Here is a 15,749-nt window from a genome sequence, read left to right as displayed (position 1 = left end):
TAGGTTTTCGTGTGAGCACCAACCAGCTGCCTGTTGCTGGACCAGGATCTCTGCCGTGTGAGGCACCTTGCAAACCCACAACAAAACCCAAAGTCTGGTTCCAGGAGTAACATTTAACAAAATCCATTGGTAATGTAACCCTTTTTATCGTAAAGCAGATAAAATGTGAGACAAAACTGCTTTGGAGGCCGCATCCCCCTACGCAGACTGGGTGGCATATGCAGAATGGACTGTCCAGGTAATAAAATACCCATGAGGAAAACAAGAAGTCCCAAGAATACAGGAATTAGTTGCTGTCCTAAAAGCCTCCAGAGCTTATTTCTTTTATGGTTTTATTCTTCTAGCTACCAGAGCTCAGGACGACCATATGAAAGTGTAATCTCACTGGCAATCTTAGCAGCTACCATTCCTTGATAATGTCACGTAAGAAATAGGTCCAACTTGCTTTTTCAAGCTGTGGCTACTGCTTTGTTTTTAATTGGCTGGTGATTATTTGGCGAGACTTGGATTTTGAAGCAGGTTTCTGGGTTTGTGTTTGCAAAAAAGGACGGATGTTCAGGGTCTGGCTTCTGATCGCTCTCTGAAAGCCAAGTCTCTCCGGTATGTGCCCAACGAGCTATAAACCATTAGCTGTAAAAACCGTCCCGAGCTCACAGTTTGAAGGCATCCACAGTGCACATCTGTACCTGTGCTGTTCCAACAAGGCAACCGTCTTGGGTCTGCCAACTACAACTGTGATTTGAATAGTGATGATTGTCCCTATCTCTGTCATCTTGTGCCAACCTAAACACTCCACTCTTTCTCTTTTTGGAACTCCTAGGTTAGGGTTTGTCTAGCTGAACTTGCTGACTGGTTCCTTCAGACCCTTAATGAACGTGGTTGGCCTCTGGGCTTCTTCCACAGCCTTCTGGAATTTCACACCTTCCACAGCCCCGCTGTGATGGTGTGAAATTTGGGATTAAAATGCACACTCTGTCATTCCTCATTCTGCTTCAGGTACTATTAGCATGAAAAGTTGAATTAAAACCCACAGAGAAATAATCAGAAACAAAACTCCTGATGCACTTGGTAGTTCCAGAGAGTTACAGCAGATGGGGCTGCTATGGTGCTGCCGGGAGCCCACGGCGCAGCTCTTCGGCTGGTTCACCTCCTCCCCCAGAGGGACCCACCACCAGCAATTTGGGAAGTTTTCCAAACACGGTAGGAATAGGGGCTTGAATGATGCAGGCAAGTGGTTGCAATTACCAACCTGCTCTGGCTCTCCAGTTCAAGGGTGGTCTTGCATGGAGCCAACCCTTGAACTGGAAAGCCAGAGCAGGTTGGTAATTGACCAAACCCATGAAGCAAGCAATGAAATATGGATGATTTTGCTGGGTTTTAATAAATACGAGTAGGATTCTTTTTATTATCTGTTTCTGGATGATAAAAATGTCCAGGTGCTTCACGTTTTCAAGATTGTTTTGATGTCTGGGCGTATCTTTTCTCCTTTTGGAAGGACGCTACTTGTATTGCAGCATCTCTACATCCTCTTCGCTGGCAACAAAAGAACAAAAACCAGTATCAAGATGTTTTGCATTACAAGCATTGCCGGCATGAATTTTTGGTTTTCCGTTATGCTTTCTCCTGCCATTCATTCCTCTCTGGAGCTGGCTTTTCAAACACAGCCCTGGAGCAGTCCACTTCTCCCTTAAGCAGTCATATCACAAACTCCCTCAAGGTGCTATTGACTGAGCTGTAAACTAACCTTCCCCCAGACCCCCTCACCCTCCTCAGCAACCAAGACAACTCTCGGTGAGTAAGTGTGTAAAAAGGGCAGTGCTGCTCAGATCCAATGTGGCAGTAAAGGAAAAACAGCATTACCCCACTTTCATTCCATATTTCCAAAGATGAGACGCGATATTTTAGGTGATAGGGCTTGTCTAGACATATCAGTGCCACTCTGGCTAATGCAGACCCTTAGCACAGACACGTTTCTGCTGAGGCAACTGCATTTACGGGAGTATAGACTACTCCTATGTAGGAAAAGAATACATTTTTACTAGTTCTAAGCACTTAGTACTATGTCTACATTCCTGTTCATGCAGGAATAGCTGTGCAGGTTGCAATAGTCCCACATCTATTTCGTACACAGGAACTCATTGCAGGCTGGATCTCAGTGAGGTTGTGAAAAGGCAGGGAGGAGGGAAGGAGGACTCTGAAGTAAAGAAACAAAAGAAAAAGGATCTTCCCAGAGCATGAAAGATGAAGCTGAAACTCTGAAAGAGAATTTGACAGGTTGCATATGAAAAGCAAAAGAGATTTTTATCGCAGGTGGTGGAAAAAATCCTGGTTTGTTTCCCCAGGAATAGCATCAGGTAAAACAATTGAATTAATGTGCTTGCTTTTACGCTTCTTTGAACAGCTTTTCTGAGCCAGGATGAAAAACTTCCCTTCCAATTTACATTTCTGTGTATGATCCTTTTTTTATTTCATTTATTTTTCCCCTTCATCAGTAACCGTACGTTGGAATTCAGACTGTGTCCTTTTTGTGAGTCGTTCTGATCATGAAAAGGCTGTATGCCTCAGAGGCAGAAAAATGTTGGGTGGAAATACCTGATTACCTCCATCTGTTGCATCGTTCCATAGCTCTGGTGCTCATCAACTGGGACTCTTCTTTCAGGAATCAAATCAAAGAGCTCTCTGCCTTCACCCCCGGGGAATAAAGCCTCCGTCAGCATCGCTCGGCGATGCCACAGCAGATACCTGCTCGGCTCCCCGGCCGCGCTGCCAGCTGCACGGTCCTGCTGCTCTCCCTGCTCCTTCATCGGGGCTTTGCTGGTTGCCAGATGAGGCAGTTCAGGGGGTAAGCCAGCAAAACGCTTTGCAAAAACACATGAAAGTGTTGCTGCTGGGTTGGCTCCCTGAATCGGTTCACCGTGGGATCAAATCGAAGAACGGGACGGCAGCACGCATCTTAGCCGTATCGTCTGGCCAGAGGGACCTGCTGGAACCATCATCCCTCCCAAATTGTGCTCAGAGAAGGCGATGGCATTCCCTTAATCCCATCTTCCTAAAGTTTAACATGCAGAACAATATGCATTTAAAGGAAAATGTCCAAAATCTTTGCTTCTGGGTGGCTTAGGGCAAGTGGTTTCCATCGTGCCTCCTACTGCAAACTAGGGATGTCTTAGCCACACTCCTAGTTGTCTGGGGGACGGGGGTGACTGGTTTTGGCAGATTTAGAGAGGATTTGAGGGCTCCCAGTCTGGTACCAGTGCAACCTCTCTACTCCCAGGGCCTGAAGGAGTATATCTTGGTCTAACAGTATTAAATTATACGCTTCCATCCTAAAGTGCTCCCCCTGGATTCCTCCTGGTTTTATTTTTTCCCTCTCTGCTTTCACAGATTTGTATGTCTTATGACTGCTCCGTTGTCTTCCTTTGGATTTCCTCTGTTTGCATTTAGGACAGGGCCCCACCATGGGGCTAAAAGGCTCAGTCTTCGTTTCCTGTTCCACTTCTGCGTCTTAGCAGATTTTTCAATCACATCCCGAGCGGTGGCCATCAGCTTTTTGTGTGAGACCTGGCAGGAAGGGCTCTGGCACGGCGTTTGGGTGGGTGACGGCTGGGGCCAGCCTAATCTGCTTGAAACGTCAACAGATTGCCGGATTCTCCGCTTTGCCTGTGGCGGTAATGCCCTAGGAGTTGCGGATTAAATCTTCTATCTCCGTGTTTGTCTGCACGCTTAAAACCCGCTCCTTGAGCCGGGATGTCCCGAACAGTCAACAACAAGCTCCTTGCCAAAAGCCAGGGACGAGGTCAGACATTGCTGGGAGCTGAGCCTTGTTGCACCACACTGGATTGCCCCTCTGCAAACCCAATTGAAACCATCATTATTGCTCCTGGAGTCTTTGACTACCCCTCAGCGCCAAATGGGAAAATGCTGGGATGGGTGCCACGCTTGGTTTTTTCCTTCCTGTCAGTATCAAAGTTACAGGATGAGCAAGCGGCGCATTGATTATTGAATTATTTAACGATTCCTCTTGCATCTCTGCCTTTGCTTCAGAAAGCCTTTGTGTGTAGCACGTTACCTTGTCTGACAGCTGGTGCCTGATGTGCTATGAGAAATTGGGAAGAGAATCTTATTTATTTATGAAGCAGGAAAATTATTAGTGTTACTGACTACCAGCGTGTGTGTTTCTTGCACGATGGTTTGTTGTTAAGGAGAAATTCAAGCTTTTTCTTCCTTTCCCACCTTTTCTCGATGCCGGTGGCAACTGCGCAGCTAAAGATGAGTGCACAGAATAGAGATGAGCAGTCCTAATTCTCCCCTGGGTGTCACAGCTGGGCATCCAGGAGAAGCTCCATTAAACTGAGCAGGGTACACCCATGTAACCGAGAGCTGAACTGAGTCAGATAGGTGATATCTAGAGGTGATATGTGTTTTTAGTAGAGCACGGACATTATACTGCCCAAAGGATTCAGGTAACTGTTGGAAGTCTGCATTGGCATAATATGCTGTGCTGCACCAATACATTTAGGTTTCAGCCTGCTCTCCAAATGGCATTGAAAAGTGGAGCTGGGGGAGTGCCTGTGTTTGCGCTTGTGTCTGCATACTCTAAGGATTTTCTGCTTCGAAGACGAGCGGTAAGGAAGTAAAGGGCTCAGCTTGGATCTGGCTCTCCGGAGACCTGGGTAGGTGATTGTGCCTGTTTCCAAACAAACAAACAAACAAACAAACAAAACCACGGCATAAAGAGGTCATTTTACATCAACTGTCAGAGGTATGGCCCACAGATGACGTTTGGCCCACATGGTGCATCGACAGCCATTCTGCAGGACACCATCTTTCCTATTTTGGAACAGCAAGTTTAGTGCTGCCGGGACTAATCGGTGGAGCCCTGCTGACTTGAGTCCACCAACAGCCTCTGATAATCAGTGATTTTCCATATCCTTCAGCAATTTACCTGAATATCAGCCCTTAGGGCCCCCCACACTAGGGGTAGGAGCCACCTTGGCTAGCTTTGGACGCCTGTACTCTAGATTTCTACCACTAAACTGTCCTCTTCACACACCCTTTTAGGTCAGTATCATCTGCCCTAGTTTAAATAACTGCTTTATGGAGAGGTGACCGTAGAAGTGCCTCTTTCTTTCCCTTGAATGTAGAATAGAATAGAATAGAATAGAATAGAATAGAATAGAATAGAATAGAATAGAATAGAATAGAATAGAATAGAATAGAATAGAATAGAAGTATTTCAGTAGGAAGGGACCTACAATTATCATCAAGCAAAGATAGAATCATAGAATCATAGAATTGTTGAGGTTGGAAGGGACCTTTAAGATCATCGAGTCCAACCTTTAGCCTACCCTGACAAGAGCCACTTCTAAACCATGTCCCTCAGTGCCCCATCTACCCTTTTTTTAAACACCTCCAGAGATGGTGAATCCACCACCTCCCTGGGCAGCCTATTCCAATGTTTAATAACCCTTTCAGTGTAAAAATGTCTCCTAATATCTAATCTAAACCTCCCCTGACGTAACTTGAACCCGTTTCCCCTCGTCCTATCATCCTAAGATGTGGATATCTGGCTCAGAGCTGGACACATGCACTGGGTTGAGTCCCACCTTACCCATTTCCCTGAATAATTCAGCATTTCAGTGACAGCTGCAAAACAACCAGCTCAAGAACGCCTCCTCAGCCCTGGCGGTGTCTGGTGCATTTTTCTGGGGTCTGAAAAACAGGCTGGTGCAAAGAAACCCAAGCTTTCATTAAATTAGGGGGTTCACCTGCTGTGAGGGTGGTGGCATTTCGCTTTTTTCTCCAGCAGTGAGGTCCACACCACCACGGCAGCACTTAATGTGAGCTCAGGTCTCTGCAACAGCATAAACGTATTGCCTGGGTCACATCAGTTCCTTAGGATAAGCATTTGCCCCTTACTATGTGCGTGCACGAAGCGTGTCGCAGCAGGACCTTGATCTCAGCTGTGCCTGCTGCTGCAGAGGTGTAGTAAATCATCAGATCAGGGTCCAGCATGGCTCTGCGGGCTCATACTTCTATCTCTGCCGCGAAGAGTCTAATGTTACCCCGGGGAGCTGTAATCCACACCGGATGGCATTGCTGACGGGCTGCCGGCCAGCTAAAGGTTTGTTTTCCTCCACCGTGTCCCTCCCCTTATTGTCCCAAGTGTGTTTATTTGTTTCCCACATACAGCATAGCACATTCCCTTAGAAAAAGCATGCTGATAGGAGGCTTAATGCCGTTGCTCTGCCCCTTGGTGCATAGAGAAGGGAGGCTGGTTTCCAAGCCGGGTCATCCCTTCAGAGGGATGGGGTTTCCCGTTTCCAGGAGGCAGCACGGCCGGGCCATTCAGACAGACAGCCCTGCAAACGCCAAGTGCTGACGCGCCTGACTCCGTCTAACGAGCCCCCCGAAAATCTGCTAGCAGACGAGCAATGCAAAAAAAAAAAAAAAAAAAAAAGGCAATGGAAACGTGGGGAATTACAGACCTTCAGCAGCCCCAGCAGCAGGGAAAAAAATTAGCACGCTCGTGTTATAGGACTGCAGAGGCTGGATTCAGCCCTCTGGGCTTCCATCTCTGCTTTGCTCCAAGGATAACCCGGGGCAAATCGTTCCACTCCTCTGCTCCTTAGTTTACTCTTTGGCAGCACACGGAGGTACGCAGCCTCGGAAATATGGTACAGGGTGTAGCTGAGCCGTGATCGTGGTAAATACAAAGTGAGATAAATACATTGGCTGCTCTTTCTCAGACCTGCTGCTCCCACACTGCTCCAGTTACCGTGGTATGGCAGTGAGGAAAGGTGTGCTGATGAGCAAAGAGCATCTGTAGGACCCAGCTCAAATCCAAAGAGCCCACCCCATGGGTCCCTTTATGTATGTTTATTTAGTCCTTCATTTCCACATGTATCCTCTCAATGATTATTAGCTTTGATTGGACATCTATCTTGTACTTTCTAGGGGAGCAAAAATGCAGTTGTTTACAGCACTGCGTGTTCGGGTCATGCTGGAGGTAGACATCTCCCATGAGATTGCTATATTTGGTCTGTGTCTCTTTCTCCCTACATTGCTGTGGCATTTCATGTACATTTTTGCTTGCTCCTTTGGTGGACTGTAGACATCCATCTTATTAATCTCTAACTTGCCTTCTTATCCATGAGACTCGACCTCTTCCTTAAATTATCCACCCAGCTACAAGAAATATTGTTTCAGGGTTTTGTAATACGGCTTAAGCCTACCAAGTTATTAATCCATTATCTGACCCTGGGTGAGGATTGCCGCACTCTTGTCACTGCTGTTCACTGATGAGCAGAAGTAGCTCGGTGTGAATTTGATGTACCCATCATGTATGGTTGTCCTCGGTGACTGTGTCCCATCAAGGGGACCTATAAAGCCTTTGTTCTTCTAGATGACTTTCCACCAAGAATGCGCCCTCTGCATCATGGACAAATGGATCCAAAACCCCATGGAATCAAGGCATCAGTAGAGTTTTGCATTAAGATAGTGATAAATGAGAATGGCGTGGAAAGCTTAGCAGCTGCACCGCTATCCACCACTAACTAGTCTCTGGTCTGTACAAACGATGGTCTGTACAAACGATTTCCATGGAAGAGACTGACACCCAGGTAGCATGGCCCTAAATTCTCTAAATAAGCCGAAAAGACCTTCCTAGGTGAAAATGAGAAATCTTGAGTGTATCTATCTGAGACAGGATAGGAAAAAGCAAATCTAGGGGGACTGTAAAATGTCTTGTGCTCTTATGGTTGGGCCAGCAGTCCTGATTAGTCCTTACAAGAACAGTCCTCCCTACATAGAAGGAGGGATTGCAGAAGTGGGTCTGTGGAGCAGTCAGTGCAACCTCGTTATCTCCGTGGTCCTCATATTTAGCACATTTTCATCCACAGCCCAAGTGCCCATCTCACCTATAGGCACAGAGGCTGTGCTGCTCTGAACACCTTCCACTCAATTATTTAAAATTCAGTTGCTATGGATCTACTCAAGGCGATCAGTTTAAAGAAAATGCAGATGGTCTCTGGTTTTGGGTTCCCGCTGCGCTTTGGTTAATTTGGTATGTAAAGGTATTAGGTTAATTAAATGCCATGTGTTGCATGGGGACTGACTGCATTTGTGGATTAATAAGTACCCGAGTGTGTTCTGTGCTGAAAGTCCCTCAAGCTGGCAGATGGTTAGTTCACTGAGAAAGGAAGGTAACGGAGAGAAGTCTTGGGGAAATGAAGAGGTTTCCAGTTAATGCTGCAGTCGTTTTTCCAGAACGGGCGGTTGCAGTGTCCTTCATGTCTCTGACCAAGTATCACCCCTGACTGGAGAGACTGGAAGAATTTAAGTGAAGAGAAGCAAAGTTGCTCAGTTTGCTTTGAGACTCCGGCAGCACCAGTTCTATGGAGCAAGCATGCTAGATGGCCAGTGGAGGACCATGGCTGGTGCATGGAAATTTTTCTGCTAGGAGAAGATCTTTACCGAGAGCCATATTGTGAATCAGGTCAGAGGGTGTCCTGCAAGCAGCAGGCACGGTCACGCTGGAGGTCTAAAGCAAAGCAACCACAGCTTCCTGGCATTCATGGTGGAATACACATAGAAAGCAGAGAAAGGGACAAATACCACTGTGAGATTCTGGAAATGCTGAAGAAGAAGAAAGTCGTTTTCATGCAGCCATGCGCTGAGGTGGTGGAAGATCAGGAGAGAGACCAGGGCAAATGGACACTACTCCGCAATGTCAACCAGGCCCTGAAGCCCACAACCATTTTAGCGGTAAGATAGGGGGTCCCAAGCTCTGAACATGGCTGGGAGCTTTGAGGCCACTTTGAAATTGGTCTTGCTGTTTGATGGGATCCTTATACTGCTTGTGCCAGCTTCTCTCTCCTTCCTCCTGAAGTCTTTGTTCCCTCCCAAGCACTGCAGCTCCCCTGTGGTGCAATCTTCTTGCTCTTTGCACTTGGAAGCTCCTCCTAAAGATCCTCTTCATGAATTGTGTTGATCTGTGTGTGCGCCCGTGGTGGTGTTTCCTCCTCTGGCACCGCTGTTTCGTTGTCACTGCCCATAGCTTGTGAGGTCCTGGGGGTCTGCCCCAGAGCATTTGGAAGGACACTAGCACCCAGCGGCTGCATTGAGGAGGAGGAATTGCACCATGTTGGTACTGTAAAGTGACTGGTGGTATTCTCACTTCTCCAGTACTCTGTCGTGTGTCTTGGAAAATAAACTACATCAGTCTAGGCATGAGGCAGGTTATGCAACTGGTAAGCCAGTCTGCCCGAGCTGGCAAATACGTGAATCGCCCCCATTTGCCCTGAAATCCCCGATATATCTGCTGCTTTTGGGGCTGATCCGAAGGCGATTGCATCAGCGGAAGGAGTGTAACTGACTTCCATGGGTTTTATATCAAATTCATTAAAGTCAGGGAAGGAAATAGGTCGTCACTCTTAATAAGTGATGTTATTTTTTAACTCCCTAGACCTTTCTGAGCTTACCGGCTTAGCCCATCCCATAAGACTTGCTTTTTTCACCAGTATTAAGAACTGCACTTTAATGTCTTTAGAAAGAGCATTTTAGGGGGACGAGCACTCTGTGCACTAGGCAGGCAAAGCACAGGGGTTGTCTTAGTGGTAGTGCAGTATCAATTTACCTTGGGGGGAGCAGGCTGCCTTTTTATCTCAGCTGTGTGGTAACAGAACATGTGAAGCAGGCTGCTTTTACAGCTATTCAGAATTAGAGATTTAAAAGAATAAGAAAACAGCATCACAACTCCTGTTTTCTTGATCAAGAGCAATGTTTATGCAGCTGATGAGGTGTCAGAAGGGCTTTCTGCTGAGCAGGGACTGAGAAACCTGCCTCCTCTCTTGCTGACACCTTGATCGAGTTACCCACCCTGTGCGTGAATTTTCCCAGCTATGCAGCGAGGATCACAGTGCTGAACGCTCTGAAATGCTGTGAGAGTCTTGGATCAAAGGAGCTAAGAAATAAATATTAATATGAGTGGATTTATAATGTACCTGTGCGTGACTTACTGCATTCATTAGTTTGTGGGGTTTTTTTCCTTTTTAACTGAGTTATGGGATGTGGGGGTAAGGCAGCTAATGAGAAAAGGATCTGAATATAATATTTTTATGAGATGGGGAAAGGTACTTACAACAGTGCCGTAGCACAAGCCTCTGAGGAAAAGAAAACCCAAACTAAGGGGTGAATCCTCAACTCCATGTAAGCAGGATGACTTTGTTAATATCCTAGGTGAAACCTAGCAAGCAGCTGCCAAGGGTGGAGTCTACCGTAAAACAGCTGGGGTCTCCTCGTGTGTAGTATTTCTCCATGTGTGGGTCCCTGGGTGTAGCCTTACATCCCTGTGGCACTCATGGGTTGGTCTCTCTCAGAAGTCCTGCTGAGCAATGACATGGATGGTGAACGTTTCACCACGTTTTATATTGCTGGATGTCTCCAGTTCCCACTGCCCGGAGCGGACCTGAAGGTTGTTCATCAGCCCATTGGGTCAAACCAAATCTATAAATGCTCTGTCCATAGAAATGGTCAATAGTGGATGCTCAGAAAGGGGTTATATCTCAGCATGTGCAAAGCAATCCCTCTTATTTTTCACTTTCCCTTCTCCCAGTGCTTTTTCAGGACTTCAGAAGGTAGATACTGCATTTGCGTTGTGCTTAACAGGTACAAGTGGAGATGCCCACCAGGGCTGTGGCATTAGGTGGGGCTGCAAGTTCACAATATTAAACTCAGATGCATGAAAAAGTACATTATCTTGCTTGATGCAGCATGTCTGACAATAATTTAACTAGGTGACTCCCAATTTTCGCACCTCTTCACATTGAGATTAGGGGCGGAAAATAATTCTGCCTTGTTTCAAAGAGTGTGGGCCCCACTTTTGGGTTATTTTGGGGTGTATTTCTGTTTTGAGGAAAACAGCTTCTTTAATAGCCTTTTTGCATTCAAGTAATTTAATATCCACAGAGCTGATGAGCAGATAGTCCCTTGCCCAGCAGGACTGGCAAGAGGTCTGTAGGATCACCAGTGACATGGAGTGAGTGGATAGGGGTCAACTACTTGCTGTGTCTTCCAAAACAAAAACAAAGAGGTCTCAAATGAAAGAGGTGACACACTTGAAGCACGCAAAAGGGCACAGCTTTTCACACTAATTGTAGTTAAACGCTTCCTTTGAGATTATGGATGCTAAAACTTCGCACAGCTTCAGGAAGCAGCTAGACATACAGTAGATAAAATCCACTGAGAAGAATTAAATGCAAAGAGCCCACCTACATATCACTGTAGCTGGGAGACCTCGTGGAGGAGTATACGTATCTACCTCTCTGGTATGTATTTAACCCTTCTTTAGTCATCCCCTTTTCACCAGACTCCAAGATGGGGGAATGTATATTTGACAGTGGTTATCTGCAAGGAAAAAATGTGCCGCAAGCCTCTAGACAAGGTTTTCCAGAGCTGAAACCCATCTCCTAAGTGTGACTTTGCAGGCTTGTACATTGAACAGGGGGAAACCTCTAGCTCAGTTTTTCTGCCGTTGTCAATGCTCTGTAACCTGCTTGCTGGATGCAGTCTGTGGCCAGCAACCACTCACGAGCTCATGAAACGGAGAGCTAGTGTGTGCTGTGCGGGGCATGCCCTACTGCTGTTACCTTGCGGGGGGTTTCCTGAGCATCTGTGAAAAAGGGATGGTTTCTGGTTTGCAAACGGAGTCATTTGAATTGTACCAATGACTTGGGTACAAAACATCAGCAAGTTGTATCGCAGGGGATGCTGAACCTGAGTGTAACTGCCCTCTCTTTGGTTCCAGGGGGATTATGTGTGGATGGACCTCAAAACTGGACGGGAATTCGACGTCCCCATTGGAGCGGTGGTTAAACTGTGTGACTCTGGACAGATCCAGGTTGTGGATGATGAAGGCAATGTACGTACAAAAGGTTGTGATGACCCTTCTTCAGCTCTATGGGCCTGGCTAGGCCACGACCCATAGGGTCATGATGACTGACTTTGTCACAGTCTTCTCATATGTCCTTTTGGAATCAACTGTGCCATAGTTTTCTATTTGTAAGGGCAAGATAATGTGTCCCTACTTTTGTGGTGGTATTGTGAGTGAGAGGTTGAGAAGCTTCTAGAGTACAATGATAACGGAGGCCTCCAAAGTACATTTAAATAGTGCTTTGAGCAAACCTACCTTGACCTGCTGTTCCTCTATTATTTTCCAGTCCTTTCTGACCTCCTACCAATACAGGATGTGCCCAAACACTGGTTCTCCTTCAATTTCCGACCCCTACTTGTGTGCAGTGGTGGCTATTTTAGAGGAGCATCTATATCACAAGCAGAGGGTGACCAGAGAAGGTTCTCTGTCCTTTATAATTTTTTTTCCAGACTGAGATAATTGTGAATGCTGTTTTTCCCTTCAAGGATGGCAGAAAGAGATTTGGTTCAGGAGGGTCATGGTGTCCAATTTGTAGTGGCTTTTGAAGCCCTTTAGAAGTGATCAGTCTAAATGACACTCTGCCAATAAAGGTGTGCTTTTGCCACCCCTGTGCATCCCTCTCTCCTATTCTAAATCATCTTTTCTCTGCTCAGTGGTATTTTGTGGTAGAGGGTTAACCAGTGATGTGAAAATGTAGTTGTGTGAAGAGAAGAAGAAACCTGCTATTTGTTAAAAACACCCCTGATGTGCTGGATGATATTTCTATCAGGATGGCTCGTGCCTCATGTCTCTTGTTTCTCCAGTAAACCAAAAGATGTTTTCCTTCTTCTGCTAGGAATCTTTCAAATTAGTCACTGCTGTGTCCCAGGAATAGAAGCTTTGACCTCTGGGCTAATGCTCTCCCGTGTACATTCTTCCATCTGGTTCTCCTGTTTGGGGTGGGCTGTTTCTGTCTCTCATACCAAATGAGACACCACCCCAGTGGTATCTCACTTGCCTTATCTTCCTCTGTCCTCACTCTGTTCCCAGGAGCACTGGATTTCCCCGCAGAATGCCAGCCACATCAAACCCATGCACCCCACCTCCATCCATGGAGTGGAGGACATGATCCGCCTGGGGGACCTGAACGAGGCAGGAATCCTCAGGAACCTGCTGATCCGCTATCGGGAGCACCTCATCTATGTAAGTGTCCTCGCCACCTCCACTTCTTGCTCTGTACTGCATCCCCTTCTCTCCTTAGCTCTGGGGAACCCCCATGGGTGAAACCCTAATTGAACTGAGCATCTGGGTTTCTACCTTCACCTGGACCCAAGTGCTGGAGGGCTTCTACACTGTAGAGGACACGTTGCAGGGTTCATGGATGTTCCAGTGAAAGACCCCATGAGTTAGGTAATAAGTACAGTCCTTGCCACTCGCTGTGTAGCCCTTGTAGAAGTTTTGGGCACATGCATTAACTTTCTATACATGCAATAACCAGTTCAACCCAGGCCATGTGCATGCTGTAGTAATCCTAAAGCAAAAGCCTTTGACAACTGCATGCTGGATGTGGTCCTTCTCCCACTGAAGTCATTCAGCCCAAGTGGGTGAAGACAACAATTGCCAGAGGTGCAAGGGGTGGAGGAAGGACGAGGAGGTGCATGCATGAAATAACTGGGAACAATGAAGTGAGCAACTTCCAGAACAGCTCTAAAGTATCTCCCCCATCTGTGTTTATGACTTATTAGCTCTGGGTTGCCTGGGATCCTGACAGCTGATGTCTGGGGACAGCAGTGTCCTTCCTTAGGTCAGTTCAGTCATGTCATGTCCGGTGGACCCAAGTGCAGCCTTGCCAACCCCACCACATATTCAGAAATTGAGGGTTTTACAGGAGCCAGCCAGAACTGCATCTCTTTTCTGCAATAACATCACAAAGGCCACCTCCCCAGCAGGGCAAGAGTCAGCATTCAGGTTTCGCGCCTGGTTTTATCAGTATGCCGTGTGCTGACATAGTCTGGTGCACTTTCTTGGGGCAGCAGTGCAGAGAGTGTGTGTGTGTTTGCCACTACCTGATGTACTCAAGCAGACTTCGCAAATGTGGAAAATGTGGTATTGCTCTCAAATCCTACAGTTTTCAGGAACTCATCTGAGTGTCTGCTGTGCCTTTGAAGGCCTTTTCAAAGCCACCTGGCAATCTGATTTTCAAAAGGCTCTAAGACTACTAGAATTTCAGGCCAGAGGGTACTGCAGTACAGTCTGACTTCCCAGATAGCATAAGCTAACAGACTGTATCCAGGATTTTATCTGTCAAGTCTGCTTGTTCTGCTTGATGTCCAGTACCTTTTGAAAGGATGGTTTTGGGTTAGAGCTGGGCAACGATGGAGAACAGACCACTCTGTTACATACGGCTGACAGCTCCCTGCCTCCAACTCTTGAAGATACCCATCTCTTCTTTCAGAGTTGGATTTCAATGCTAGAGAAAGGAGATACGGCTGCTGAAAAGGCATCTCTAATTCCCCAAATCTTGGAGGAGAATAGAAACCCCCGTATTCATCTCTCACCGAGGCACCTTATTTGTTGTGCGTGATGCCTATGTCAGTTTAGAGAAAAAGCCATGACCAGAAAATAAATCAGATGTTAGATGAACTGAGTTACTCCCTGGAGCTCTCTTTAGGGAGCCTCAGCCATTTATAATGATAAACTAACAAAAGTTAACAGGGCCAAATTCATACTTGAGGTGGTGTGTCTCCATGTGCACTGAGCACCCACGGCAGTCACCAGAGTTATCAATAGTGCCAACAGAGCCAAGACTGCCTTTCAGCTGTGCAAAAATAGGTGCCTGTCAGATGAGGTGATTACTTTTGAGCTGGATTGAGCTTGCCTATCATTTAAGAGTTTGTGTTGGAAGGGAAGTTCACGTTGGAGGTCTATAGTCCTACCTCCTCCGGCTCAGAGCATGTCCATCTTCAAAGTTAGATGTAGCACTCATGTGGATAACTGAATTCAAACAACCAAGAAGTACAAGTAGCCAATAATTTGTAGTTGATTGGATCATTCATGGAACATTTATCCATTGAGCACTGCCCCTTTTTCTCCCGTTTGTGGGCACCCTGCAGTGGTACCAAGTGGATTCCTGCAGCTCTCTCTTGCTCTCTGAGAAAGCTGGTGTCATGTTGGGTTATTTTTTCACTGGTGTCCACGTGTCTCTCCCAGGGTCCCTATGTCATCAGGCAAGGGCCTGTTGCCTCACTAAGTGAACAGAGGTCCTCAGATAACATTTCATGGGTGCAATATCAGATTACCTGTGAATAAAACCAGCTTCTTCAGTAAAGCTCTGCCTCTGAGCTCCCTCACCAAGCTATTCACAGGCATGCAGGGAGACGATGAACATGAACGAGCACTTGGCAGGGAGTTGTTTGGCAGCATCATACTAATGAGGGCTAACGCAAAGAGTAGCTGCTAACCTGGAGGTGAGTGTGGGTGGTGATTTGGGCTGAAGTGACTCGGTAACCGTGCGGTTTCTTTACGAGTTCTTCAGGTCTGGTGGTGACAGAGCCACGTGTCCTACAGAGCAAGTACATAAGGGGTGGCCCCATCCCACAAAGGGATTTGTATGTCAGAGCTTCCAGTTACTGTGCCTTGATTGCTCCACGCCACTAATGGCTTTGGAGTGCCAGCCCATGATCCTGGGTACAACACAGCAATTAGTGCAATCTCAAAATTACATACAGCACAGAGCTTGATGGAGAGGCGTGTAAACCACCTCTGTCTACATGTGTGTTGTTGGATGCTCAGGAACCCAACTTCAGGTCTCATCTTTTAAGAGTGGTGGCACTGGGAG

General features: G+C 46.7%; 1 protein-coding gene across 4 annotated transcripts in view; it reads left to right on the top strand.

Moving 5' to 3' along the window:
• The first annotated feature begins 8,197 nt into the window (after nt 1–8,197).
• MYO7A (myosin VIIA) overlaps nt 8,198–15,749 on the top strand; it is a 70,821-nt gene continuing 63,269 nt past the window's right edge. For all 4 annotated transcript variants that reach the window (XM_063326815.1, XM_063326804.1, XM_063326786.1 and 1 more), the window contains exons 1-3: nt 8,198–8,766; nt 11,807–11,920; nt 12,962–13,114. In XM_063326815.1, coding sequence (XP_063182885.1) covers nt 8,443–8,766; nt 11,807–11,920; nt 12,962–13,114 — 591 coding nt within the window. In that variant the 5' untranslated portion in view covers nt 8,198–8,442. The remainder of the gene's footprint in view (nt 8,767–11,806; nt 11,921–12,961; nt 13,115–15,749) is intronic.

This window comes from Chroicocephalus ridibundus, chromosome 1 (assembly GCF_963924245.1).
Source record: "Chroicocephalus ridibundus chromosome 1, bChrRid1.1, whole genome shotgun sequence".
NCBI lineage: Eukaryota > Metazoa > Chordata > Aves > Charadriiformes > Laridae > Chroicocephalus > Chroicocephalus ridibundus.
Note: the sequence above shows the minus strand (reverse complement) of the source record. Positions and strands in the feature narration are given on the sequence as shown.